This window comes from Triticum urartu, chromosome 1 (assembly GCF_003073215.2).
Source record: "Triticum urartu cultivar G1812 chromosome 1, Tu2.1, whole genome shotgun sequence".
Classification (NCBI taxonomy): domain Eukaryota; kingdom Viridiplantae; phylum Streptophyta; class Magnoliopsida; order Poales; family Poaceae; genus Triticum; species Triticum urartu.
The window spans coordinates 547,963,252-547,977,676 of NC_053022.1; the positions used below are offsets into that span (position 1 = coordinate 547,963,252).

The following is a 14,425-nucleotide window of genomic DNA, read 5'->3' on the forward strand; positions in this document are numbered from 1 at the left end:
GCGCTGTGAACAAGAACTGGTCGTTGTTTTGCCTTGTTTTAATAAAATGATGCTAGGGAAAACCCCTTTTTGTAAAAAAAATATAATGGATAGAGCCAACAACATAGGGTAGTTAAAGGGGTTCTATAACTAACTTTGGAATATGTTGTAACATTACAATATGTAGATGATATGATTGTTTTGCCTCGAGATGATGAATTGAATGCAAAAAGTGAAATTTATCTTATGTGCCTTTGAGCAAATGACATGGCTTACAATAAGTTTCTAGACAAGTAAGCTTTACCTATTTGCAGAAGCCACTAATAAAGTTGAAATCTACCAGGATATATTTACTTGCAAATTGGTTGAGGTGCCTTTGAAATATCGGGGCATTCCTACCTCTGATGTGAGGATAAGGAACAAACACTGGAAAGAGGTAGGAAATAAAATAGAGAAGATATTGTGCCCGTTTGCAAGGGGAAATTGTTTAGTATTGTTGGGAGGCTGATGTTGGTGCAAGCTAGCTTGAGTAATATACCATTATACATGATGTCATTCTATCCCATTCCTGTTGGGGTATGAAGAGAGCTTATTTCTTTAGATATAGATTTGTTTGACAAGGAGATGCAGATAAGAAGAATATCACCTGGTTAATTGGAAATATGTTTGTAGACCAAAAGAATAGGGAGCTTTGGGGGTTTTGAATTTGGAGTTTATGAGCAAAGCTTTGATGGCAAAGTGGTTTTGGAAGCTAGAGACTGAACAAGGTTTATAGCAATATGTGAAATAAATACGTAAAAAATAAATGCTTGTTTGGAATCAAAGCCAAGGGGGGAGATTCTCAATTTTGATCTAATTTGGTGAAATTTTTGTTGGTATTGCTGCCATCTTATCCGTGAGCCGCCCTCACTGGCATACGATGGCATCATTAGTGACCTTGTAATGGCCTGAGGTTACCCACCTCGAAGCTCGACGAGCCAAAGTAGCACCACTCGTAGGATGTTATATTCGGGATTTGGCCATCATCTCTCGCGGTTGGACCAGTGTGTGGGGGACGACGAAGTTGTCATGGGAAAAGTAGGATGGGGATGCCACACATACCCAAGTAGCCATTCCCCCATGTGAGTCCATTCCCACTCGCCACCCGCAAGAAGGCAAAGATTTGGTGGATGACAAATGTAAGATTAAAGACTAGAAATGTTTACATCCGAGTTTTTGTTTTGCCATGAAAAGGCCGGAGGGGCTAGGAGCTTCTCGGAAGTGTAGTTTAAACATTTTTTGTGGCTTGATGTAGCATGATGGAATCGTTGAGGAGGTCGAGGATCAGGTACGCACACCGTTCGCCCATATCTCTTCGTCGTCAACGCCTGCCGTCCGCCAACTGTTTGTTCCTCCGCGCAGCTGCTGCGTATGTTCACCATGTATCGGCGCGACAACCAAGACGCCGACTTCAAGCACCTCCACGTCTACAAGCGCATTGACAAGTGCGAGAAATGGGCGGAAGTCCGACGTACCCTCGACAAGGCCAGGGAGACATACAAGCCGGACGCGACGACTCCGGGCGCGTCAGAGGGGCGGCCGGACGGCCACAAATTGGCAAAGAAGGGGAAAAACGCCGACGCGGCAACCGCGCAAGTGCAGGAGTTCATCGAACATTGCCTCGCCGACGCCCAGGCCCGGGCCGTCCTACGTGAAGAGAAGACCGAGGCACGGTGGTCGTCGCTGATGAAGAACAGCGCCATCAAGCTCGACCTACTCCGGACGAACGTTGCCGCGAAGAAGAGGAACACCGACATGGCTTTTCTGATGGGCGGGGCGGACATGCTCCAGATCAAAGACGAGCAGCTCAGGGCGTGGTACATGGTGTTGGAATTTTGCTAGCAGGCCTTTGGCCCAAAGCCCAACTAAAATTCTGAAATTCTCTTGGCCCATTCATGCACACATGTGAGTGGAGTGAGTGAGGCTAAAGTTTAGTCCCACCCCGGAAGTTGAGAGAGAGTTGCACCTCTTTATAAGGTGAGCTCTTCTACCACTTGTATGAGCATGAGAAGAGGAGACCTACACGCGCGCTCCTCCTCCTCGCTCGCCTCGCCACGCCACGCCTCATCACGACGCGCCGCGGGTTGCGGGATTGAGCCGAGCCAAGGACAGAGCTATGCATGTTGTCTATATTTTTGCTGCATGGGAAAATTAATGAGTCATTAATTAATAATTAACGGACGCGTTAATTACTGAACCGTTTCCGATTCTCTTGGATCATGACGACTCGGACGTGGGGTTTACTCTCACGACCTACCCGGCCCGCACTATATAGTCAGGCAGACGTCTACCCTAGCCGTCGCCGCTTCGTATGGTTTCTCACCACCGTTCCAGATCATTGCGCCGCCAAGCAAGTCTTCTCCATCCCTCCTTCCGGCGTGCACCGCGAGAAGGGACAGCAGGCCTCCGGAACCCCGCCTCTCGTGATCCTGTACGGGAGAGGGGCGATCAGGTTTTTGGGGAGCGCACTCGCGTGACTGCTGGCAGCGACGACTTCGCGAACGACGACTTCTTCCCCGACCTCGGTAACCTCGTCCTCGACGACATGGGTGACAACGTCAACGCCGGCGGTGCTGCACCCGCTGCACCGCATGTGATTCTATCCTTCCTGTTCGAGATCGTGGTAGAATTCATGCTTCTAGTATGTGCCCTAGATGTGATATGTTCATCTGCTATGCTAGTTCGCATGATTAGTTTAATCTCTGCTGCTGTGGTCATGATTTATCTTCTGTTTATTCGGATTAAATCTCGTAGTAATTTGCTCATATTTCCAACAATCCAAAAACCTGATTATAGGCAATTTACTCCGAGTGGTTTTGCTGCGCATCTGAAGCCGCCTGCCTTTAAGGGGGCGCAATATAAGAGGTGGTGCACAAGAGCAGTCTACTAGTTTCAGACCATGGGCTGCTATGATGCCACCAAGGGCAAGCCTGAGGGCGATCTTAATCCAGCACAGCTGGAAGCTTTTGAGAAGATCGATACCCTCTTTAAAGGTGCTCTTTTGAGTGTTCTTGATGACTCCATTGTGGATTCGTATATGTCGTTTGACAACGGCAAGGACATGCGGGCTGCGCTCGAGGCCAAGTTTGGTGCCTCGGACGCCGGCAGCGAGTTGTACGTCATGGAGCAGTTCTATGACTACAAGATGACTGATGAGCGCCCTGTTGTACAGCAGGCTCATGAGATACAGTCGCTCGCAAAAGAACTTGAGTACTTCAAGTATGTGTTGCCAGAGGCATCATTGCCAAGCTTCCACCTTCGTGAAACAATTTTGCTACTTCCCTGAAACACAAGAGACAGGAGTTTTCCGTTGCGGATCTCATTGGTACTCTTGATGTTGAAGAGAAGGTGAGAGCAAAGGACACACGTGCTCGAGTTGCTGAGGGAGGTTCTAGTGCCCACATGGTACAGAAGAAGAACTCCCAGCCCAACAAGTTCAAAAACAATAAGAACAAAACTCAGGGCAAAGGCAAGTTTGATACAAAGAACAAGCCATCACATTCTACCAACTTCAAGAAGAATTCTCATAAGAAGGGGAAGGGACTTTGCCATGTCTGCGGTGATCCTAATCACTGGGCTCCGAAGTGTCCTAACCGCTTTGAGGAGCGCGAACATGAGAAGAGCGGCAAGTCCGCTAATGTTGTCATCGGTGATACTGATATGAAGGAATCAGGGTACGGTATTTTTCCTACCATCCTTTCAGTATTTCAATCCCCTGATTGGTTAATTGACACCGGTGCCAATGTACATGTTTGTGCTGACGCCTCCATGTTTTCTTCTTACCAGGCAACAGGACTTCACCCGTGCTGATGGGGAACGGGTCACATGCCATCGTTCGAGGTGTTGGTACGGTCGATCTGAAGTTTACTTCAGGGAAGACTGTGTGTCTGAAGAAGGTTCATCATGTGCCGTCCATCAATAAAAATCTCGTTAGCGGTTCCCGTTTATGTCGAGATGGTTTTAAGTTGGTTTTCGAATCCAATAAAGTTGTAATTTCTAAGTTTGGACAATTTGTTGGAAAAGGCTATGAGTGCGGAGGCTTATTCCGCCTATCTTTGTCAGATATTTGCACTAAAGTTATTAATAATGTTTGCCACAATAATGAGTCTGATATTTGGCATTCACGACTCTGTCATATTAACTTTGGTTGCATGACGCGGTTAGCCAATATGAATTTAATTCCGAAAATCTCTACTGTCAAAGGCTCCAAGTGCCAAGTATGTGTGCAAGCTAAGCAACCTCGCAAGTCCCATAAGACTGCAGAGGCAAGAGACTTGGCGCCACTAGAGCTTATACATTCTGATCTTTGTGAGATGAATGGCATGTTGACAAAAGGTGGAAAGAGATACTTCATGACGTTGATTGACGAATCCACTAGATATTGTTATGTGTATCTTCTGAAATCAAAAGATGAGGCTTTGACTTTCTTTAAAAACTATAAAGCTGAGGCAGAGAACCAACTTGATCGAAAAATTAAACGGCTTAGGTCCGATCGTGATGGAGAGTATTTTTCCAATGAATTTGATCTGTTTTGTGCGGAACATGGTATAATCCATGAGAGGACGCCTCCCTACTCACCCTAGTCAAATGGGGTAGCCGAAAGAAAGAACCAAACTCTAACTGATATGATTAACACCATGTTAGACACTTCGAGTCTATCCAAGGAATGGTGGGGGGAGGCGCTAATGACTGTGTGTCATGTCCTAAACCGAGTTCCCACAAAGCATAAGACCATGACTCCATTTGAGGAATGGGAAAGGAAAAGGTTGAAACTCTCTTACCTACGTAGTTGGGGTTGTTTGGCGAAAGTCAATATACCAATTCCCAAGAAGCGCAAGCTTGGACCAAAAACCGTGGATTGTGTTCTTCTGGGCTATGCTTTTCATAGCATCGGCTATAGATTTTTGATAATAAAATCTGAGGTATCCGACATGCATGTTGGTACGATTATGGAATCAAATGATGCAACTTTCTTTGAGGACATATTTCCTATGAAGGATATGTCGAGTTCATCAAATCAGGAGATACCTACTCCATCTAGTGAGGAATTCACTGTAATTCCTGAACCCACCATTGCGATGGAACACGTTGAGAATCCTATTGATGGTAACAATGGAAATCCTATGAGGAGTAAGAGACAGAGGACTGCAAAGTCTTTTGGTGATGATTTCATTGTGTACCTCGTGGATGACACACCCAGGACTATTTCAGAAGCCTATGCATCTCCTGATGCTGACTACTGGAAGGAAGTTGTACGTAGCGAGATGGATTCCATCTTAGCTAACGGTACCTGGGAGATCACTGACCGTCCTTATGGGTGCAAACCTATAGGATGTAAGTGGGTGTTCAAGAAGAAGCTTAGACCTGATGGTACGATTGAAAAGTACAAGGCACGGCTTGTGGCCAAGGGTTATACCCAGAAAGAAGGTGAAGACTTCTTTGATACTTACTCACCCGTGGCTGGACTGACCACAATTCGGGTGCTACTATCACTGGCTGCCTCACATGGTTTTCTCGTTCATCAAATGGACGTTAAGACGGCTTTCCTCAATGGAGACTTGAAGGAGGAAATTTACATGGATCAGCCAGATGGTTTTGTAGTACCTGGTCAGGATGGGAAGGTGTGCAAGTTATTAAAGTCTTTATATGGCCTTAAACAAGCTCCTAAGGAGTGGCATGAGAAGTTCGAAAGAACATTAACTGCTGCCGGCTTTGTGGTAAACGATGGTCACAAGTGCGTGTACTATCGCTATGGTGGGGGCGAAGGAGTTATTCTTTGTCTGTATGTCGACGACATATTGATCTTTGGAACCAAACTTAATTTAATCAAGGAGGTTAAGGATTTCTTCTCTCGCTGTTTTGAGATGAAGGATCTAGGAGTAGCCGATGTTATCTTAAACATCAAGCTGTTGAGAGATGAGAATGGTGGGATCACACTGCTTCAGTCTCATTATGTGGAAAAGGTCTTGAGTCGTTTTGGGTATAGCGACTGCACGCCTTCTCCAACTCCATATGATGCTAGTGTGTTGCTTCGAAAGAATCGACGAATTGCTAGAGATCAACTGAGGTATTCTCAGATTATTGGCTCGCTTATGTATTTGGCGAGTGCCACGAGGCCTGACATCTCTTTTGCTGTGAGCAAGCTGAGTCGGTTTGTGTCAAAACCGGGAGATGATCATTGGCATGCGCTTGAGAGAGTTATGCGCTATTTGAAAGGCACCGCGAGCTATGGGATTCACTACACCGGGTATCCAAGGGTACTAGAGGGTTATAGTGACTCAAACTGGATATCTGATGCTGATGAGATTAAGGCCACAAGTGGTTATGTTTTTACACTTGGTGGTGGCGCTGTTTCCTGGAAGTCTTGCAAGCAGACCATCTTAACGAGGTCAACTATGAAAGCAGAACCCACAGCATTAGACACTGCCACTGTTGAAGCAGAGTGGCTTTGTGAACTCTTGATGGACTTACCTATGGTTGAAAAACCAATACCCCCTATCCTGATGAACTGTGATAATCAAACTGTGATCGTCAAGATAAACAGTTCTAAGGACAATATGAAGTCCTCAAGGCATGTGAAGAGGAGACTAAAATCTGTCAGAAAATTGAGGAACTCCGGAGTTATTACGTTGGATTATATCCAAACGTCGAAAAACTTGGCAGATCCCTTCACAAAGGGTCTATCACGTAATGTGATAGATAATGCATCGATGGAGATGGGTTTGAGACCCACCGCATGAGTTGTCCATAGTGGTAACCCACTCTATGTGATCGGAGATCCCGTGAAGTAGAAGTGGGAGACAAGTTGTTGGTCAGCTGGGAGGAGAGTATCCCTATATTAATTATCCCACTCCGTGAAGTGCAATACTCTCCTGATCTGCATGGCAGGTTGATACTTATCTTAATGTGTTCCAAGTGGCTTATTCGGGTAAGCAGAGATGTTGTCCTGCAGAACATCTTCTGAGGAACACACCTATATGAATTTGACTGTTAACATCGCAGTCTGTGAGAATTGGGCGTTCTCTAATAAATTCATGAAAGGCCCTGGAGTATGACGTATATGCTCCACCCGCGGGGAAGCCTTGCGGCAGCCCGGTATCGGTCAAGAATTTGTGTGAAACTAGTTTCACAGAAAACTTGTAGTTCAAGGCATAGTCCACTATTCAAGTTGTGATCTAGTGTAGCATAAATTTCTAAGTGGAAGTTCAACTTCACAGTCTCCACTAAGCACCATATATAAAACAATGTTTTGGAACTAAATGATGAGATGTGTCAATGAGACTTTGTGGGAGATTGTTGAAATTTTTCTAGTAGGGCTTTGGCCCAAAGCCCAACTAAAATTCTGAAATTCTCTTGGCCCATTCATGCACACATATGAGTGGAGTGAGTGGGGCTAAAGTTTAGTCCCACCCCAGAAGTTGAGAGAGAGTTGCACCTCTTTATAAGGTGAGCTCTTCTACCACTTGTATGAGCATGAGAAGAGGAGACCTACACGCGCGCTCCTCCTCCTCGCTCGCCTCGCCACGCCACGCCTCATCACGACGCGCCGCGGGTTGCGGGATTGAGCCGAGCCGAGGACAGAGCTATGCACGTTGTCTATATTTTTGCTGCATGGGGAAATTAATGAGTCATTAATTAATAATTAACAGACGCGTTAATTACTGAACCATTTCCGATTCTTTTGGATCATGACGACTCGGACGTGGGGTTTACTCCCACGACCTACCCGGCCCGCACTATATAGTCAGGCAGACGTCTACCCTAGCCGCCGCCGCTTCGTATGGTTTCTCATCACCGTTCCAGATCATTGCGCCGCCAAGCAAGTATTCTCCATCCCTCCTTCCGGCGTGCACCGCGAGAAGGGACAGCAGGCCTCCGGAATCCCGCCTCTCGTGATCCTGTACGGGAGAGGGGCGATCAGCTTTTTGGGGAGCGCACTTGCGCGACTGCTGGCAGCGACAACTTCGCGAACGACGACTTCTTCCCCGACCTCGGCAACCTCGTCCTCGACGACATGGGCGACAACGTCAACGCCGGCGGTGCTGCACCCGCTGCACCGTATGTGATTCTATCCTTCCTGTTCGAGATCGTGGTAGAATTCATGCTTCTAGTATGTGCCCTAGATGTGATATGTTCATCTGCTATGCTAGTTCGCATGATTAGTTTAATCTCTGCTGCTGTGGTCATGATTTATCTTCTGTTTATTCGGATTAAATCTCGTAGTAATTTGCTCATATTTCCAACACATGGCGGAGCGCGGCCTCATCCTGAACCAGATGCAGACGGCAACGCCGACGACGCCGACGACGCAAGCTCCCGCGCCCACGACCACACGGACGCCAAGCCCGAACGACGCCTCTACATCGCCGCCTAGCAGTGCCGAAGCCGCGCCGACACAGCCCAGCACCGAAGCAGCTCCGACACCGCCGAGCCCGCGCACGCCGACTCCGCCAACGCCTGGAGCCGACCCCGCCGAGTGAATCATTGCGCACGCGAACTTGCGGCGTGCGGCGCTCTGTTTTTTGTAACGCCAGACTATGTCCGATCGCCGGATTTGTGACGTCTTTTGAGAGCGGGAACGATCAAGTTTAAATTTTCCGCATCCTGGGGCCGGCGCTTGGGGGCGTGACTGGGAGCTAGGTCGCCCTCAGGGGCCGAACTAGCGCCGGCATGCCCCCAGGCCGCTCTATTTAGGCGCCCTGGGGGCCGAACGGCTGGAGATGCCCTAAACCAAACCAGTGGGAGGAGTATTTTTCAGGTGGATGACATATGTAAGATTAAAGACTAGAAGTGCTTAGATCCCAATTTTTGTTTTCGCATGAAGAGGCCGGAGGACCTAGGAGCGTCTCGGAAATGTAGTTTACACATTTTTTTTGGTTAAGAAAAGTGTAAACTACATTACCTAAAATGTAGTATAATGTTGTTTCCACTTTCCACTACCATAATAAAGGGCGGGAAAAATTTCATTGTGGCCTGCTTAGAGCATCTACAACCACACCCCGTATCCGCCACAAATGCTCGCCTGCCTGGTCACTATCTAGATGAGAAATTGTCACCCAACTGGGCGCCCCGTATTTGGTCCAAACGTCTGGACTGACCGACAACCCCATATTCAGCCAATATGTGGGGCAGATATAGGGATGCTCGGACGCACCCACCATGTTGGATTCGACCCACTCTGGCCTATCCGACCTCATATAAATTGGATCCTATCCGCACTCCGGACGAACCTTAGCCGCATTCCACTCCACTCCACTCCCCTCCCCGCCCCTCCCCTCCGGCCACAAACTCCCGTCCAGCGATCTCCCACCTTCTTTGGCATGGCGGCATCGGATGCGAGTCCTACACCTCCAGATCCGTTGACCCAGAGCTCGTCCCACGTGGCCCCTAGGAGGAGATTGCCTTCTGCCTTGCTCTGCGCTGCTCCCGGGAGGAGGCTGGCCGACATCAGCGGTCGAACTCCTTCCGACAGGAATCCATTGCGTCCACCCAAATGGCGCATGGATCTTGCGCGAGGCGTGCCGCCGCTGCCTCACCGAAGGCAGTGCAGTCCTTTTAGCGTCCGAACGCGGTGGCGGATGTGCAACCACTTCATTTGGCGCGCCGGGGCAAGTATGGCATGTCGTGTCTGCCGTAAAAGGCAGCAGGTGTGGGAGGCGCCGGCAGCCCTCCCGGTGGACATTGGCGAGGTGAGTCACACTCTCCGACGCCGCATATGGTTCACGGCCACCACAGGTGCCTCAACTGCGTCGTGATGGGCGTGGCCGGCTCCGACCTCGACGGATCTATCATCGATGTCTCATCCACCGTCTAAGTGCAGGCGACGGGTTCCGACGAGGAAGAGCAGGGCATGGGAGATGGCGGTGACTCGAGTTCCGTGAGCCGGTACGTGTCCCATGTCCTATTCTACCTTTGCTTGCGACCGGAGCAACACTTCGAGCGGCGCAGACGGCTGCCGGACATGCGCACGACGGAGCTGCACGAGGTCCGTTTAGATTAGGTTTCACGTGTAATAATAATAAATATGGATGTGATGATTTAAAAATGGGATATTCGACCCTGCTCCGCACAAGAGAAAACACATAGTAAAAAAGTCAGTTTTTAAGAAAAGACCATCATGGCTAGCTTTATTAATAACCTTACTAAGCAATGTTTTTGCACGGTTTGCGAGGGTACCTAGTAAAAACTTGGAAGGATCATGGTCGCAGGTACAAGACGGTTTATAATTTTAAAAAACAGTTTGCACATTCGTTTCCATTTTTCTAAGGCTCTAGAACATGGCTCTGGAACCGGTGGTTCCCATCGCTCCGTCCATGTCGACGTAGCAAAGGCAGGCAGGCAGGGCAAGGAAGAAGAATGGAAACCTTCCCCTTTCGGTCCACGTTTGTTGGCTAGCGTAGGAGTGAAGCTGGGAGGAATCCCGGCGCTCGCTCGCTTTCCTTTTCGCCCGCCCGATTCGCTCTCGCTGGGCACGAACCAGGTTTGGTTGCCCGAGTTGGGCAGGCAAACCCAATTCTGTTCCGCACGCACAGACGCACCGCCCTGCGTTCGGTAGCACTGTGCTACTGTTTTTTCAGATTTCTTTCTCTCCATTCCGTGCAGGGAGAAAATATCAGGAGCGAGCGAGCGAGCGTCAGCTGGTGGGCCGCTGGCACGAACGAGTTGCGTTATATATAAGCGGAGGGGAACAGTACAAGCATCGACCATCTCCGGCTCGTTCGTCGCCCACCCCACCCCACCCTCTCATCCTCCCTCCCCCCCCGACCGATTTTGACGACTCCTTTGACCTCTCGCGCTGTCCCTCCCCCGCCCCGCCCCGCCCCGCCTGCGTCGCCGCGCCAAGCTCCAGGCGCCCCCGCCCCCGCCCCCTGGTTGGTGGATTCCATGGCCAACAGCAACCTCCCCCGCCGGATCATCAAGGTGCGTGCGATTCCGATCGCCCCCTCCCGCCAGATCTGTCCCCCGTTTCGCTTGTAATCTGTCCGCGCCGCGCGCCTAACCCTTTCCGAATTTGGATCTGCGCCTGCAGGAGACGCAGCGGCTGCTCAGCGAGCCAGGTTTGTCCTTCTCGCACACAGAGAATTCTGGTCGATTTCGGCGCCTCCCCGGTGTTTGTTGTTCTGATTCGTGCGTGTGTCGATCCGTGCAGCGCCGGGGATCAGCGCCTCGCCGTCGGAGGAGAACATGCGCTACTTCAATGTCATGGTCCTTGGCCCCGCGCAGTCGCCCTACGAAGGCAAGATAGATATATGCCTTTTTTCTCCATAATATAATATATCGTTTGTTTCCCCTGCTGAAATAGCGTGTCTCCCAGTATCATCTATGTGCTTTCTATCCTGCAATGCTATGGGGGTACACGGATGTATGGTGTCGGTGTCCTTCCTCGACTGCAATTGTTGTTGCTGTATTCTGATTACTTGTATTATTATTATGTTGTATCTGTTTGTGGCCTTTCTATGTGCTATCTTCTGCTTGTAAAAATTTCTGCAGATGTGTTGTAAACCAGCATAGATGGTAATTGATCACATAGCGCCGTTGCTCTAGTGATGCCGCAGCTCTACACCTGTAAACCTATGTTGTCTGAGTACTGAATAGCTTAGATTGGTAGTGTCACCATCATGTGCTGCCTTATTTCCATTTTGTTTTGGTTCATCCTGGTGGTTGTCGTGCTCCTAGTGTCCTTGTAAGACAAGTTTACATATCCGTTGTAAGAACTGTTATTACATATACATATTGAGCTTGCGCTTTGTTTGTTATACACCAAAATTGCTTTACATGTCCATTCTGGACGGTCGTCACATAGGACTGCAGGAGCTGTATTGAACCTGCTTTCGACTTGTACAAGTTATGCCACATAGGAACATCACCGTTTGCATTTACGCCTGCTATAAGTGTACTCATGATATGTGGGACAAGTTTTGATTCTTTCATGCTAGATCTATGACAATGTCATATTAATCAATTGGCCCATGCAAATTGACCATATATTGGTATCATAAATGTTGCGTGTGTAATTAATAAATGGCAGAAATAACACCTTGTGTTCTATTGTTGGATGGAGAGTACCATTTGTCACTTAACTGCTTAAGCTTATGGTGCACTCTAATTTTAATGGTGACACTTTTATGGCAAGCCACAAATTGTCTAAGCTTAGCTGTGGCAAAACTAGTCTTGAAAACATGTCCTTAGTTCACTTGTCTTGCCACTTGGTATGTCATATCTGATTATGTTAGACATTTTTATTAGGGCAAACATTTCTTTTCCTTATTCGTCTATATCTGGTGTCCTGATTTTGTTTCTTCTGCCATGTCTTGGACAGGTGGAGTCTTCAAGCTTGAACTTTTCTTACCCGAGGAATATCCGATGGCTGCTCCTAAAGTAAACTTTTATTTATCGAGAATAAGTTAGTTTTGGTTTAAAGAGCTATTAGTTGAAACTTATAGTACTGTGATGGATCATGGATGTGCTTGTCTTGGTGAAGTTCTTGATGTAAATTTCGGTTGTTTCATAGTCGTCATCGCGAATCACTATTTTCGAATTCTATCACGGTGATCTTGGCAAAGTTTGTATGGCACTAAAATTCGATAATAGGAATGGGCTGCCATCTCCTTCTCCTTTGCCTGGTCTCCTTCGTACTTATGCCCGTGGCTAACTGAACTGAGAAAATTGTTTCTGTTGTAGTAAAGAACTATGCTGCATAGTTATTCCAACAACCATAATACACAATGAAGTTGGAATGTGACATCACTATGCGAATCTTCCTGCTATGTTTCTATCTTGTTTCATTCATGTATGTTATTTACATCTGTTGCGTGGTGCCATTGCTTGTTCTTGAGATGTTCTATTCTTTGACTTGCACACCATCATGGTGACCAGGAATACGGCGATAGTCAGTAGTAGCATCCTGCTAATTCTTGTAATTTCAATACCAGTAAATTTGTCTTTCTGTTCACTTCGTTCATCCTCTGTACAGTGTTCATCACTTTACTTATTTGGCAGTGTTATATGGAACTCTCTGTACATGTGAATCGTAATATAACGAGTAACATCTCAGAATGCCAGTTGCTATCATGTTAAATAAGAGGTACCCGTGTAGCTGAGAATCTAGTTGTGGTTTGCGAAGTATTGTCTCTTTTCTGCAATCTTTTCTATTTGTTGTCACTGTTGTGTGAGGCTTTCTGATGGACATCATTCTTTGGTTGTTCCTGATGCAGGTTAGGTTTCTCACAAAAATATACCATCCCAACATTGACAAGGTATGCAACTGATATTATTAGCGGAACACCATTTTGAAAAAGAGCATCTCATTTCTGATGGATGTAAACTGCAGCTTGGTAGAATATGCCTCGACATCCTAAAGGACAAGTGGAGTCCAGCTCTTCAGATACGCACTGTTCTTCTTAGGTAACCACTGCTGACTTCCATTGCACCTTTGCCAAGTACTCCATCCGTCCCATGATGTGTGTCAAAAAACATCTTACATTATGGGACGGAGGGAGCAGTTTTGTGGTAGTTGACATATCATGCCTTCATGGTAAATATCATACTATCGTATTTCCAGAGGGATGTTTCTGGTATTTCTATTGTCGACGATGTTAGTGTACTACTTCACTGCCACTTGACAATATTTCGTCTGCAGCATTCAGGCACTGCTGAGCGCCCCAAACCCAGATGATCCTCTCTCAGAAAACGTCGCAAAACACTGGAAATCCAATGAAGCTGAAGCTGTTGAGACAGGTACGTGGAGACGCTGTCAATAAAGCTACACGCTGAAACTGTGTTTTATGCTCCACTATCCATTTTCTTGATACCCACCTGACATGCCGTTTTCCTCCATTTCTGATTTTCGTGATATCTTAACATATCATTTCTGCACTTTGCAGCGAAGGAATGGACTCGTATGTATGCCAGTGGCGCATGACAAGCTAACGCTGTTATGGATGTAATAACACCGTGTCATAGTTGGGCCTAATCGAAAACCATTTGCTTGATAAAAACACACTTGAAATGATTTGCGATGGACGAATGTATCCAGAGCGGCATCATTTCTAGTTGGTGGTTGTATTTGTGGTGCGTGTTCTGGCACGCTTCATAACTTGCTGCTTATAGAACACGCTCTGTTTCTCGTTCATCTTCAATTGTTTCTCCAATTAAAAATATCTGTTATGATCCGATTATGTAATCTCTCCAAATGATAATAGTGGCTCTCTGTTTGCATTTCTCCCCCAAACCTTTGATGATTTGGTTTTCTTTTGGATTTTTTTAGCAATGTTCATTTTTTTTCAATCTCCAGTTGCTTTGGTTGCTTTTTTTTTTCCTTTCCTTTTTGGTGTGTTGAACTGCACATACTTATGATTTTCCAAATCAAATGGTTAATGTATGAATCTCAATGAGTAAGATTGGTTCT

The 14,425-nt window shown here is 47.1% G+C and overlaps 1 protein-coding gene across 1 annotated transcript; it reads left to right on the forward strand.

Moving 5' to 3' along the window:
* The first annotated feature begins 10,778 nt into the window (after positions 1-10,778).
* LOC125528820 (ubiquitin-conjugating enzyme E2 36-like) lies at positions 10,779-14,149 on the forward strand. The gene is made up of 8 exons (XM_048693259.1): positions 10,779-10,938; positions 11,048-11,075; positions 11,168-11,254; positions 12,338-12,396; positions 13,233-13,274; positions 13,349-13,422; positions 13,658-13,755; positions 13,902-14,149. Exons 1-8 carry the CDS (start codon positions 10,903-10,905, stop codon positions 13,937-13,939), a joined length of 462 nt encoding a protein of 153 aa, XP_048549216.1. The 5' UTR covers positions 10,779-10,902; the 3' UTR covers positions 13,940-14,149.
* Positions 14,150-14,425: the final 276 nt, after the last annotated feature.